This window comes from Vicia villosa, linkage group LG6 (genome assembly GCF_029867415.1).
Source record: "Vicia villosa cultivar HV-30 ecotype Madison, WI linkage group LG6, Vvil1.0, whole genome shotgun sequence".
In the NCBI taxonomy this organism is placed as follows: Eukaryota; Viridiplantae; Streptophyta; class Magnoliopsida; order Fabales; family Fabaceae; genus Vicia; species Vicia villosa.
The window spans coordinates 161287886-161302590 of NC_081185.1; the positions used below are offsets into that span (position 1 = coordinate 161287886).

Below are 14705 nucleotides of genomic sequence, written 5' to 3' on the forward strand. Positions count from 1 at the left end.
ATCTGAAGGATTGGGAATGACAAGGATATCCATGCTTGGAATGACTGTTAGGTGGAACCAGGGAAGAATATTGATGTGTATAATTTTATTATCTCGAGTGAGTTACAAAATGCAAAGATTTGTGACCTAGTGGATGAGAAAGGTAACTAGAACTGGTATATGATGGAGAATTGGATGTTGGATACTTTATGTTTCACTATTAAAGTCGTGTTACCGCCTACGGGGAATGAGAGAGAGAGAGAGAGAGAGAGAGAGAGAGAGAGAGAGAGAGAGAGAGAGAGAGAGAGAGAGAGAGAGAGAGAGAGAGAGAGAGAGAGAGAGAGAGAGAGAGTATTTTTCCAATAGAAAATAAAATGATAATTTTGTATTTTAAATAACTTGTATTATAGACAAAAAAATATTTTTGTTTCGTAAATATTAATAGAGGAGAATGAGAAAAGATATATTTGTGATAGAAAATTAAATAGTTTTTTCTTCATATTTTATAGTATAACTTATACTATAAACATAAGAGTACTTCTCGTATTTTTGGTATCATAAATATTAATAGAGGAAAGAGAGCAGGGATGGGATAGACTAGACCGACCTACAAGCCTAGCCTATTTAAGGTCAGGTTAGGCCAGAGCTATTTGATAAAAAGATCAGACTTAGTCTTTTTTAAAACCCTATTTAATTATATAAACCAGACTTAGGCTATTAAAAAAGCCTATGAAATCCTATAGGTCGGCCTATATTTTCATATATATTAAAAATAGTCTAAATATGTTGGCCTATATATGCAAATATATTAGAAAAAGGATAAATAGGTTGGTCTATATATGAATATATATTAGAAAAATGTTAAATAGTTCGACCTAAATATTCATATATAGGCCGACCTATAAGGCTTCTAAGTAATATGAATTAATTGAAAACCTTAATGAGAAAGAGCCTATAGTAGGCCATAGATCAGGCTCAGGCTTTGTAAGTTTATCGTAGGTCAAACTCAGGCCTAGGGATGTAAATGGATATCCATGGAGACGGATAGTATGTTATCCGTGTCCGCTCCGTTGGATAAATATGTTATCCATATTCGCCCCATATCCGTCAGATATCTGCTAAACGGGTAATCTGCGGGTTTTAAGATATCCGCAGATATTTACAGATATCCATGGATAACACTATTTTTCTAAAATTATGTTTTGAAAATATATTTTCAACTTGTTCTTAAGACATAAGATGTTATTATCACAAAACATTCATAGAAATCTCTTAGTTTAACAGCAAAATTCCATCACATTAATTTACTTCATTTTCACCGAAGCATAATATCCATACATTTTATTTTTAACAAAACAAACAATAATATTGTGTTGTGAGTTATGGTGGAAGAGCGGACGACGGAGAAGTAGAAATGATGACACTGGTTGGACGGGAAAAAAGCGGTATTGATTGGTTGGACGGTGAAATTGTTGAAGTGAAGTATGGAGTATAGAAAAAGCTTAAATATGAAATGGCCAATAAAATTTGTATAGAATATAAAGGAGAAATAATAATAAAGTCAACGTAGTAATGACGATAAAAATATTAAATTTACTTTTTTAGAAATTTGTAAGATAATTAATTATGGTAAAATAAAATTTTAAAAAATTATAACTTTGTACTTTTTAGAAATTTGGACTTTAAATATATACAAATTTCAATTTTATTATTTTTAGATTGTTTACTATAATTGCAAAAAGTGCCAAATACAAAAAATAAAAAATAAAATAAAAAATAATTGAAAAAAAGAATATGCATTGACAGTATAAAATATTTTTATACTGTCAATTAATCAGGAACGTATATTCAATTAAGTCACATTTTTAATTTAAAAATATTTATATTACATGACAAATATTATAACTCTATTAGATGATAGTGTAAATCGTGCATTATCTTTCTTTTAACCTCTGAATAAATTACATTCAAATTTTTTTTGAGAGAAAAGCTAAATCTCCATTTTGATATTTTAACTTATATATAAATTTCGGTTTAAACATTTGCATGTCTTTTTCAAATTATGATGTGTATTTGAAAAAAATTGTTAGGGTGAAAAAGATATTGTGAAACTACACAACTGCCCTCAACATTCCATTGATTGGTATATATATACCCTCTCTCCCCCTCGTAGCGTCTCATCGATAATTTCAAATTTGCATTTGCAATTCAAACACTCAGAAGGCAATAATCATTCATAATGGGTTCCCTTCCACACGTAGTAGAAGACTGCATGGGCTTCCTCAAGCTCTACAGCGACGGTTCCGTTCACCGTTCAAACAATTTCAAATTCCATGTTTCCCAAATCCAAGACAACACGGTATCCTTCAAAGACTGCGTCTTCGACAAAAAATTCAACCTCTCTCTTCGCCTTTACAAACCCAACACCAACAACAACAACAGTAATAACAAAAACAAGCTTCCTATGATTATGTTCCTTCACGGAGGAGGATTCTGTTTCGGCTCACGCACGTGGCCGCATATGCATAACTGTTGTGTACGTCTTGCCACTGGACTCCAAGCGATGGTTGTCGCGCCGGACTATCGTCTCGCGCCAGAGCACCGTCTTCCGGCGGCGGTTGATGACGCTGTTGAGGCGGTGAGGTGGATTCAGAGGCAAGGGTTGAGCTTAAAAGAGGAGGAGAATAATTGTGGAGAGGCGTGGTTGAGGGATAACGTTGACTTTGACCGTGTGTTTATAGTGGGTGACTCTTCTGGCGGGAACATTGCGCATCAGCTAGCGGTTCGGTTTGGGTCGGATCGAACCGCTATTGAACCGGTTCGGATAAGAGGTTATGTTCTGTTGGCGCCGTTTTTTGGCGGGGAGGTAAGAACCGAGTCTGAGGAAGGTCCTGCTGAACAAACGTTGAATCTTGACTTGCTTGACAGGTGAGGGTTTATACATTCTAAACCAAAAGCAAATATATGTTTAGAAATTTTTAAAAGCGGAAGCAATTCTCATTTTATTTTATATTATATGCGAGTTTTATATATTAATTAGATCAAATTGAAATTTTAAGATTTAATCATGATCGTACGTACAAGCGGATTATTGCATAGGATTTTATAAAGTATATATATAATTAAATTGTAATTAAATAAAGTTTCTATTTATGTTAAACGGGAACAAATATGCACTGACAATGTAAAATAGTTATAGTTTTACACTATCAACCAATAACGATTATGAATCAGAATAAATCAGACTAAAAATTTTAAAAAAACTTATATGATATGATAGAATGTTATATTCTAATTGGATGATAGTGTAAAACTTTTTTTTACCGTGTCAAGGCATAACCATTAAACTCTATGTTAAATTGCAACTTATTTATTTAGAGTCGGAAAAATCTAAGACATTAACCCACATATTCTTAGTATCAAAACTCAATTTTATTAAATTATCAAATATAAAAAATTTACTAATTATTTATCATTTATATTTATTTAGATGATCATCTTTAAAAGCATGCAAAACGGACTAATATATATAGTATACATGTTAAATCATATCTAAATAAAATTTTATTAAATATTTATCACCATTAAAATATAATTAAATATAACTTCTAATTATTTTGTCAAATTATAACTAATTTACACAGAATTAAATTGTAACTAATTTAAAAAAAATCTAATTTTAAAAAAAAAAATTCTAATTTGTTCATGTACCAAGGTCGATAATAAATAAGTGAAGTAATTTTTACCTTACAGTTTTTTTTTTTTTAAGAAGTAAGTCTGGTGCTATGATTAAATACATTACATTTGGTTGTTAAATTGTGAAAAACTGAAAATTGTGAATTTTAGAATATAAATTGCTTTTTTTTTACTTTAAAAGTTTTATAAAAGTTATACTACAAAATTTCCACATTTCTGAACATTAAAAAAAAAAAAAACTGCAGCTCTGAGTCAGCATATATGTACTTATGACTCATTCTCCACTCCATACATGTGATCATTTACATGTCATCTCTTGCATCAAGAGTGTGAATCAATATTCAAGGATTCTAGAATCATTTCTCTTTCTTACATGATTAGTCATAAAAACACACTAATATATCCCTTCTAAAAAAAGGATATAGATATTTACCAAAATATATGTGTCTAATTATTGTTATTTAATGATGGTTGGAAAGGCTAAAACTAGTCCTCACAAAAATAATTGATGTGATTAGTGATAACACTTGTCTAGTCCCTCTTGCACTCTTTATGAACCTTTTAGTGCCACCACACATCATCACACGCGACATAGTGAAAAAAAACTCGTTGTCCATTAAATTATTAGTATTATGGAGAATATTGAAACGTTATTGTCATCAACTTTTTCCTCTTCTTTTCTCCAATATAGGTTTAGGTTTCCATTGCTTTCAAACACCAACAAACTTGTGGTAAACAACAATATACTAAAGTATATTAATTATTTTTATTTCTTTTTTTTCTTCAGATTTTGGAGGCTATCTATGCCTGTTGGAGAGACCAGCAGAGATAATCCATTGGCTAATCCATTTGGACCTAATAGTCCAAATCTTGAAAAAATGAAGCTTGATTCTATTTTGGTGATAGTTGGTGGAAATGAATTGCTTAAAGATAGGGCTGCAAACTATGCTACAAAATTGAAAGGAATGGGAAAAGACATTAAATACATTGAATTTGAAGGGTGTGAACATGGATTTTTCACACATGATTCATATTCAGAAATTGCAAAAGAAGTTATCCATATCCTTAAACGATTCATGCTTAAATCATCTACTTAGGAGACTAATTAATTATTAAAGTTTATAAATTTTTAGTCTATGTATTAAAGTAGTTTGTGAGGTTGAATTTTGTCATTATTTGAGTGGAGTAGTTTGTACTTTGTAGATGGCAGTTAATTACCCTTTAAAGTAATTTGTGGTATATATTTGTCAATTTGTGGTATATATTTGTCAATTGTGTAAGTTCTTTTAATTAGTTTTGAGAATTAATTAATTTAATTTTAATTTAATTTTCTTATATTAAGAAACGTGAAGTAATTGGTATATTTGTTTTAAGTGTGTGTATCAATCGACAGTGTATGGATGTGTTTCTAGCAATTGGGCACAGAAAGGTTCACACATATGAAAACAACGTTTCGATTTGTTCTTTTCACATGTGACACATTTAAAAAGGGGTGTGCATGATTCATCCACTGAGTTGGGTTCATCGAATATTCTTTTTATCAAAAATAATAAATTATTCTCTCCGTTTCAAATTATTTGTCGCAATGATTCATTTCACACCGATTAAGTAATAAATGAAAGAGAGAACGATGATTTTACCAAATTATTCTGATTAATTATTGATGTATTTGAAATAACATTAATATTAATTGAGAAAATAATAAATTAAGAATATTTATTAGAGATTACAATTAAAAGATTAAATATAAAATTATATTGGTAATATCAAGTAAAAATATTTAAAAATAATTTTTTTCTTTTAAATGTGACATTTATTTTAGGACAGAGGAGATAAATATTTAAATGATTATACTAGAGTAATATCTTCGAAATCACAACACTAAATTTAATTTTCTTTTCAACTCAACCCTCCTTGTACGGACCACAACTTTAAAATACTTTTACATGGAAAGTGAAAGTGGCTGTTGTGTTGAGGCATAGGGAATAGGATGAACTAATGTTGTAGGGAAAGGGATACCTTCAGATTAATCTATGATCCATGAAAAGAAAGTGATATACACAAACGACATCTTACCTTATTGTTTTATTTTTATGTTTTAGATTTTGATTCATTCATTTTTAATTTGGGTTTTTATCTCTTAATTTGTGTTTTTAAGAATTTAATCTCTTTTTTAATTTAAGATTAAATTTTAAAGACATAACAATACACTTGATGACGTGTCGACGTGTCACTGTCACATTTCTAATAATTAATTCTATGTCATTTTTATTATTTTTAATTACATATAATTCTTTTAAGAAAACTTGAATAATGAATACTTAAAATTATAAAAATAAAATTATATAAAGGTTTCAAATGTTGCTGCATTGCCATGTCAGGTCTTTCAAATATGAATTTATCTTTATTGAGAGAGCTATTATTTCTAACTTAATAACATAAGGGTTTCTGGGTTACCATTTTTTTATCCAATTCAGACCCCTCTTCAGATACTTCAATGACTGTATCATACTCTAATGGCAACACATATATCATGTTGCAGATTACACCCAATCCAGCCTCAGGTCTTGAATCAAAATCATTACTTGTCATTTCCTCGTCTTCATCCATTTTGGCCTTTGGTTCCTCATCTTTCGCCATAGGTTGCAATGGAGAAATGGTTTTTGCTTAACAAGCCTTCTTGTTAACTTGCCTTTGCTTGTAGCCTGGAGACTACTACTTTTGCTCGAGCCTCATGCTTCTAAGGCAACATTCTTATTTCGCTTATGCCTTCTCCGTTGCTTTCTAGTCATGAGATTTTTCCCATGTAGTTCTTGGAGATATAAGAGTACTTCTTAGATGTTTGGTAGTTGTCGCGATATAAAGATCCCGCCCCGACTTCAATTACCTTCCACTTTCCTCTATCAACTTTGATTTCCCTACAAGTCGAATTCACTCCCTAGAGGGAACATTGGAAGGAGGAACATATGTTTTGCTTTGTTGGGTTTTCTAAGGCACCCCCTTCTTGTCGAAGAAAAACTCTCTTTTTGTATTATCGACAATGTCTTCTTGATTGATAAGGGTTGTCTTTTTCTAACTCCTTGACAGCATCCTAATCGAAGAAGACACTTCAATATGGGCAGAGCATGACCTTAAAGTCTTTTCATCCTACACATGTTCAGGAAATCAATAAGTTCTTCCTCAGCTTTAGGAAAAACTACCTTCATCTGATCCTCATAACTGGTTTCGACCTCCTCCGTGTCAGTGTCACTAGCGATATCAACCATCAACACTTCAACAAGCTCAACAAGGAGAGCCTCTTCAACTTTGGGATCAACATCTTCCTCCACTCGGGGATTTTGCTTGTCTGAAAATTTCAACCTCCCATTTTTTAAGGCATTCTACACTAGGTCCCTGAAAATAATACATTGAGAAGTTTTATGATCTAGGAAATTATAAAATTTGCAGACATAAGGAGGCTCTAGTTTTAACTCTGCTAAATTAACCTCACTTTCTTCGACATAGTCACAATCTATGTCAGATAGATTTTCTATTTCGTCTACTTCGACGTAGGCTACTTTCTCTTTTTTATGATACTTATTCGACCTGACTTTTTCAGCCTTGAGACATTCGACCTGTCAAACTTTGTCTACCAATTGGGCCATGTCTCTCAAATATTGGGTGTCTACCTTTTTTTCTAATGGAATAATCAAGACCTTCTGCAGCCAATTCGACTAGCTCATGCTTACGCACCTGAATGAAGCACCTTGATTTCATTATCCTGGACCTGGTTATATAGTCGTATATTATTTCAGCCACCTTTAGCCCCACACTAGCTAATTCATTAAGGCTAATCTTAGATTGGCCCATGTAAAACTGCAAATGGAATGCCCTTTCTAATTGATTCTAATTAAATATAGAGTGTGGAGGCAATATGGTGAAACACGTAAAGCCATTTTTTGTCAAAGAATTTGGGAAATACTTCATTTTTAAATTTCTATTATTGGCTATATCACCAGCCTCAGTCTGATACCTAACAACATGTTCGACTATAGACTCATTGATGTCGCCAGCAAAATTGGTGAATTTGGGGAGTTTCCATCCTCTAGGAAGTTGAGTATGTCGCATATATTTTGACAGTGGAGAAATGTATTTGGGCCTATGGAGGCCAACGTTAAGGCCATTTTTTGCCAAAATATGTTCGACCACGTTAGTTATATTGTTTTGTCCCTCCAAAATTATTTTGAAGGGAATTCCTAAGTATTTGGTAAACATCCTGGTTTCTTTGCACCAAAACCACTTCAAGGCCATTTTGGCCTTCATTGCCTTCGACTACCCTTGGTGCGAGTTGTTCGACAAGCGCCAAATTACTAGGCAATGTCATAACTAGCGCTTAGTACGCACAAAAGAAGTCAACATTTATATCCATCAGATGAGCGAACTGCTGGTAACTCTGGCTTATGTTTTGAATTAGTGGATTAAACATAATACCTATCTATTGTGTAAGCATGTTTGCCATCTCGTGGTTACTTTCATACATTTGTTTTCTCATAGATAAAAAATAATTTGTAGTTAAGGCTGAGATACCCGGAGGGGCGTATCTAATCCCTCCTTGTGGTTGTTCCATTCGACTTGGGATGCATATGAAAGATCCTGACACCAAATATAGACTTAGGGCGACGCTATCTTTGCAGCATTATCTGCAAACGTTAAAGCGTGACTTTGCAAGTTTGCCATCATGGCAGGTTGCATGCCTCACGGATAATTTATTGTAATTAGAGATGGTATAAAACTTGGGACATAATGGGGACCAGGGTCCCCTACAACGGTTTAAGTAGCCTTGGGGTAATGGGGACATTCGAAGTCATTATTGTGCTTAGGATTGGGCAAGTCACTCCAACGGGATTTGATGTCCCTACAGTACCAACTGTCGATGTAACTAGTGGTTCTGTGTTTGGAGGACTGTGATAAGTGCCAAAATGTACTTATTTTGTGTATGTAAATAGTGGCACTTATCGATACTTTTGTTAATACCGTTTGAATAATTCTCCGTTTTGTGTATAAATACGTATACTTTGTGAATAGTTGTATTTTCATATACTTTTATACCATTTGATAGTTTTTCCTTTGTTTTTATAGGTATTCGTGCTTATTGGAGTCGTGAGGAATAAAGTGTCAAAGGCACGGCTTCGATTTCGCAATTTTGGTGCAAGCCCGCTTACCCACCGTCAAGCGGACTTCCATAGGCTCAAAATAAGGATGACCAAAATCATCATTTTGGTTTCCATTCATTCATTATTGGATAGAGCATTGAATAAGCTTTCCAACGCTTCGAACCGGGTGCAATTCGGAGTTACGGTTCTCGAGTTATGGCGAAAACAAAATTTGATTTTTAGCAGAGTCCGCTAAGCGGACTCTGTGCCGCTAAGCGAGCTGACGAATTTTCAGACTTGTTAAAAAGGGATAAAATCACATTTTTAGGTTATGGGTTGGGTATTTTTGAGTCCCAACACCATCAACTTCATTCTTAGAGTAGGATTGGCTTAGAAAATAACACCGGGTCATGCACTTGGAAGATCGGAGGTGGATTTCTCATCAATCGAAGCTGACAACCCGCGAGATGTTTGGTTTATCTCTTCTATTCTCTGTGTATTTCTTTGTGTTGGTTTTGTTTGTATAGTTACTCGAATCTTATGTATATTTACCGATTATAATGTTATGTTTAACTTGCTTTACAAATCTGTGTTAATGTTGTTCTGGATTTTTGCTCTATGCTGGGGATTTGGGTTGCTTTAGAGATAAACTTCTTGAATCCTTATCTAGGATGATAATCTGTTGGTTCTGAACTCTAGAGATAGATTTAGAGCTAGCATTCACTGTGGGTATCTGTACTTAATGCTTTCGTGTTTGAGCGGCGCGCAAGAGATCGCCGACGCGAGAATACGGATGTTCTCGCGACTTCGCGTTAGAGATAACCTTAGTTGTGAGATGATCTCGTTTGTGCTCCAGAGATGGACGCTTATGTGAGAGATACGTGATGACATAGATGAGTATCGTAGGTTGAGTATAATGGGTTGGTAAGTGTATGTTTGTGAAGAGTGAATATATTTACATTCCTGATAAGTTATTTCTCTTCTAAGAATGTGTTTATTCTTTTCCTGTCTATATATTTGTTTACTTTTTGCTCATTCAATCCAAATTTCGAAACCGTAGAAATTGTTGAATGGCATCTCTCCATCTCTGAGGACGATAATTCCCGGATCAATATTTCCAAATCTTTTTTTTTGGTTGCTTGCTTTATACTGCATTCAACAGATTGTTTTAGGGAAGGGAAGTTTCTGTTGGAGAAACCATTTTAGCCAAAATTCTACCACTTCTCAAACGCATAAAAATCCATATATTTAAAATATTTTCATGTAAAAACAAAAATTAATAGAAAGATGGAACACTTTCTCGTAAAAGTTCGAAAATATGCACAAAAGGTCTCACTGAGAATGCCAATTTGTTCGCATGTGTTGAGAAGGCAGATGATTTTCTTTGACTTTGAAGATGAGGATGAGGAAGTCTATGATTTTTCAAACTTCCTCTCATCTAGAGGATTTAGATTTGATTATTAAGGCCTTTTGTAATGAAAGTTTATGTAATGAAATTTTAATCTTTCTTCTTAACTTTAGGATTTTATCGCTCTCTTAAGCTATCAACTTAAACTAACAACTTAAACTATCAGCTTAAACTATAAACTAATATACTAACAAGGTAAATATTAAACTATAACCCTAAACAGCTTGAACGATAATTGTAATTGAAACCCTAAACCCTAAACATAACATATTCAACTATTAAATTTCATAACAAATTATATATTAAACATAAAGGAGATAACAAAATATAACATCTTCAAATTTTCAAAAAAATCTCTGATTTCAGTTTGTTCTTCAAATTCTTGTTTTTCTTTTTTTTTAATCTTCATGCATAACCTTCAAATAGCCCAAAGCTTCCAACTCAGACTTCATAATGCTCTTATCTTCATTTCCCCATTTTTCTACCATGTCGTCAACCCATATGAACAAATTATATGTTTCATCACTCCTTCAATATAACTAGGGTTAAATAAGTTTTTGGTCCCTCTAATAATCTCAAACTTTATTTGTAGTCCCTCAAAAAAGTTTCTTCAAAGAATGGTCCTCATAAAGTTTTTCATCCACACTTTTGATCCCTCATGTCTAACGTCGTTAACAGAAGTTGACGTGGCACGCCACATGGAAATGCCGGGTGGAAAGATGATGACGTGTCATGCCACGTGGCCAAGGTCAACATCACACTTGAACCCATAAAATTTCGTAGCTTAAACTGTAGCTAATCTGTAGCATATTTATTTCAAGAATTTTGGTTTTAAAAGAATGCATTATGTTTATGTTGATAAACCCTAATATCTTTGTAGACAAAATGACAAACTAATTTCATTTGCATCTTTCTAAAATGCTTAACTCGACTACTCTAAGTCTGTAACCTTAAACTCAATCACCATTACAATATTATACATATATATACATTGGAATGGATTAATGATCTTGAGTTTTTTTTTGGTTCATGCTCCTAAAGTGTTTTAATGTGTTACAATATTATGAAGTTAAGCCTGTAGTTTTTCGAGGACAGTAGGCAAAAGTAGGGGTGTACATGGGTTGGGTTGGACCGGGTTTGGCCTAACCCGTCAGCCGATCCGTTCAAATTTCATTGGGTTGGGTTCATCATCCAACTCGCAATTTTATTATTAAAACCGACCCGAACAGACCCCTTTATTTATGTGTTAAGTTCGTGGGTTTCAAATTAAAAAATAATAATTTTTTTCAATTTAAAATATTATAATACAATTCAATACATTTATACAATTCAATACATTTATACAATTCAATATAATATCTAACAATATTCATCAACATGACATATTAGTGTGATGTTGACTTTGGCCATGTGGCATGAAACGTCAGCATCCTGCCACCCTAGCAATGCCATGTGGCGTGCCACACTAGTTTCTAATAACGGCGTTAGATATGAGAGACTAAAAGTGTGGACGGAAAATTTTATGAAGGACATTTTTTAAAGGAAATTTTTTGAGAGACTAAACATAAAATTTAAGATATTTAGAAGGACCAAAAACTTATTTAATCCATATAACTATTATTTATCTATAAAAAGTGGCGGATTTATGGGAGTGGCTTGGGTGACTTTACTGTGCAGTGACTTTGGTAACTTTGCTTGGTATAATAAATGAATGAATAATAGTGATTATTATATTGGTGTGAAAAAAATAAATTTTAAACTAAAGTTATCAAAGTTATGATAACCAAAAAACCTAATCCCGAATTTACTTGCATTAGATTGGGAGCTCAACAGAAAACAAAGTTTTCTTTTAATGATACTACTTGTTTTTTCAGCCTCCAAAAAAAGAAAACAAATTTGTTTAAAATAATACTAATAGTTTTCTTCTTAACCCACCCCTCACCCACATAAAACTGATTAGGATCTCATTTCTTTTTTAATATTTTGTTTAGTGTCTCTTAATCTTAATTATAATATACTTCTTTCTTTGATTTATTTTAATTATTCTTTTTATCTCTCTATATCACTTCTCCTTCAATATTTAGAGTTTAAATTTTTTACTTTAACACTAATTAATATTTTACATGTGCATTCATTCACAACTAATATTTAAAATATTATGTTTTTTAATATGTTCGTTTTTCGTCTTTTTTTTCCTCAATTACAAATTTGTAGAAGTGATATTTTAGTTTCATATTTATTTTTAAATAAATAATATATTCAACTAATTTCTATAAATTATTATTTAGACTAAAAAGAAAATCTAGACGAAACTTGTGAAAAAATATCCCAAAACACATATGATGTGAAATTGGAGTTTGGTTACATTTTTTAATATGATGTATTTAATAAGAAATTAATTGAAATCCACGGATAATATAAAGGAATTTTACCCAACCACTTAATCATAGACATTGGATTTGAAAAGAAATTTAACTTTTATTTTAACTTTCTATAAAGTAAAATCTCAATACAAAACCTAAATACATATACTTGTATACTTTTTTTAGAATCACGTACTTAAATTATTTTTACGTACAATTTTATAATTAAGATTTTCATAAACCACATTATAATATTTATAAATATAGTTATTTTGTGTTAGTATTATGTTCTAACGACATGATATTATGTTTTATATATTTATGATCTCACCTGATCAGAACGGGTCATCTTGATCAGCAAGGTATTTCAATACTAAAATGAAAAAAAAAAAGCAAGTGAAGCGCAAATGCAAGAACAAAGCTTTAGAGTGAGAATAGTGAATATCTGACCCTTTAGTAAAAGAGGGTATTTATAGTCCGCATCGCTAGGTCAAGGTCTCCATATTGGGCGGGATGTACATGCCCAAAATGGAGACTGTCAGGAACTACGTGTGTAGTGGAGACCAGCATGTGGTCTCCGTCTTGGGTCAACTGCTCCGAAGTTTCAGGAGAAATGCGATCTTCTCGGAAGCGCGTAGACCCCATGATATTCGAAGGATTAAAGATGGAGGAACCCTACGAGGAGGAGGGCCCCCGAGGAGGAGACGGGCAACTGAACGCACTCGTGTACTACGCCTGCCTAAAGCGTTAGTAGACTCATGCAGTTTTAGTCAAGTGAGGTCCGTGCTCGATGGTTTACTAGGTGCAAGCTTGTACGAGCATGAGTTCAATTGAATCTTTTCTTTGGTTAGGCGGGGTTTGGGCCTTGCATTATGTTTGGACCAAGCGTCGGCCCAGTTTAGAACAATTTATTTTTTATAAAATATAAAAATGGAGAGAGTGACATTTCTATAATGTTGGCTGTACAAAATTATTAAATATTTTTAAAATATAAATTTGTAGAGGATAATTGTTTTATTGTTTAAAAAAATTTATTGTCAAATAGAGGGAAATTAAAATTTATAAAAACTTTTATGTATTTTAATTTTTTTTGCCATAATATTTGATTATGTATTTTTGTAAAATTGGTAGTATGCATAATTAAAACATTTTAATTATTTTTAGCCCCATTAACATAAATTCCTATAAATAATGCAATTGTAAAAAATATAAACAATTAATTAATCATACAAATTTTTTATGCATTTTATTCACTTATTATCTTGTTTTATTTTACTTTATGCTTTTTTGAATTTATTAGCTCAAATACCTCCACACTTTTATACTTATTGGTCATTAGAAAAGATAATTAAATTTACAAATTATTAATCAATATTATTTGAACGACTACAAAACTAAATAAACTTTCACATAATTAATATAGTAATATGCATTGATTTATCAGATTTGGATAGAGAAATTTGATTCAATTGAATAGAAAATGGATGGAAAAAGATTACAAAGGATAATGACAAAATATAACTACTCCACGGCCGCAAATTGTTTCATTTGTATAATTATTTTCACATAGCTTTTGATCAATAATGCGTCTTATCTCAACATCAAGATCCTTTTTGAGTGGATTTTGTGAGTCCATAACTATGGTATCATTAAATTTTGATTTTGTTGATTTTAATGGACTGGATTGATTTCTCTCTCTATGTTTTAATTAAATTAAATATTAAGGATCATAGAAAGATCCAATCATGTCCATTAAAATCCACAAAATCAAAATTTAATGGTCGTGATTCATTGTTCTCATTTCTCATAATAACCAAGTGTTCTCACTTGAGTCGTCCCCATATATATATATATATATATATATATATATATATATATATATATGGGATAGGATCAAATGACACCAAGATGTCAAAGTTTAATTTGACACCAAAATCTCAACCGTTAAAAGAATTGATCTAACGGTGATACTAAATGAAATAAAATAATAATAAAAAAATACATAACATATTTTTCTCCTAAAAAATAGGCTATTTAGTATCACCGTTAGATCAATTCTTTTAACGGTTGAGATTTGGTGTCAAATTAAACTTTGACACCTTGGTGTCATTTGATCCTATCCCTATA

General features: G+C 32.0%; 1 protein-coding gene across 1 annotated transcript; it reads left to right on the plus strand.

The window, feature by feature from the left end:
- The first annotated feature begins 2143 nt into the window (after positions 1–2143).
- LOC131613024 (probable carboxylesterase 15) lies at positions 2144–4972 on the plus strand. The gene is made up of 2 exons (XM_058884751.1): positions 2144–2907; positions 4463–4972. The coding sequence occupies exons 1-2, from the start codon at positions 2219–2221 to the stop codon at positions 4770–4772; spliced, it is 999 nt and encodes a 332-aa protein (XP_058740734.1). The 5' UTR covers positions 2144–2218; the 3' UTR covers positions 4773–4972.
- The last annotated feature ends 9733 nt before the right edge of the window (positions 4973–14705 follow it).

What these genes read in the sequence shown, in the direction of transcription:
- LOC131613024 (XM_058884751.1), top strand. Translation starts at nt 2,219, where the DNA reads ATGGGTTCCCTTCCACACGTAGTAGAAGACTGCATGGGCTTCCTCAAG. An exon ending in AATCTTGACTTGCTTGACAG is followed by an intron (nt 2,908 to 4,462) that starts GTGAGGGTTTAT and finishes TTTTTTCTTCAG; the next exon opens with ATTTTGGAGGCTATCTATGC.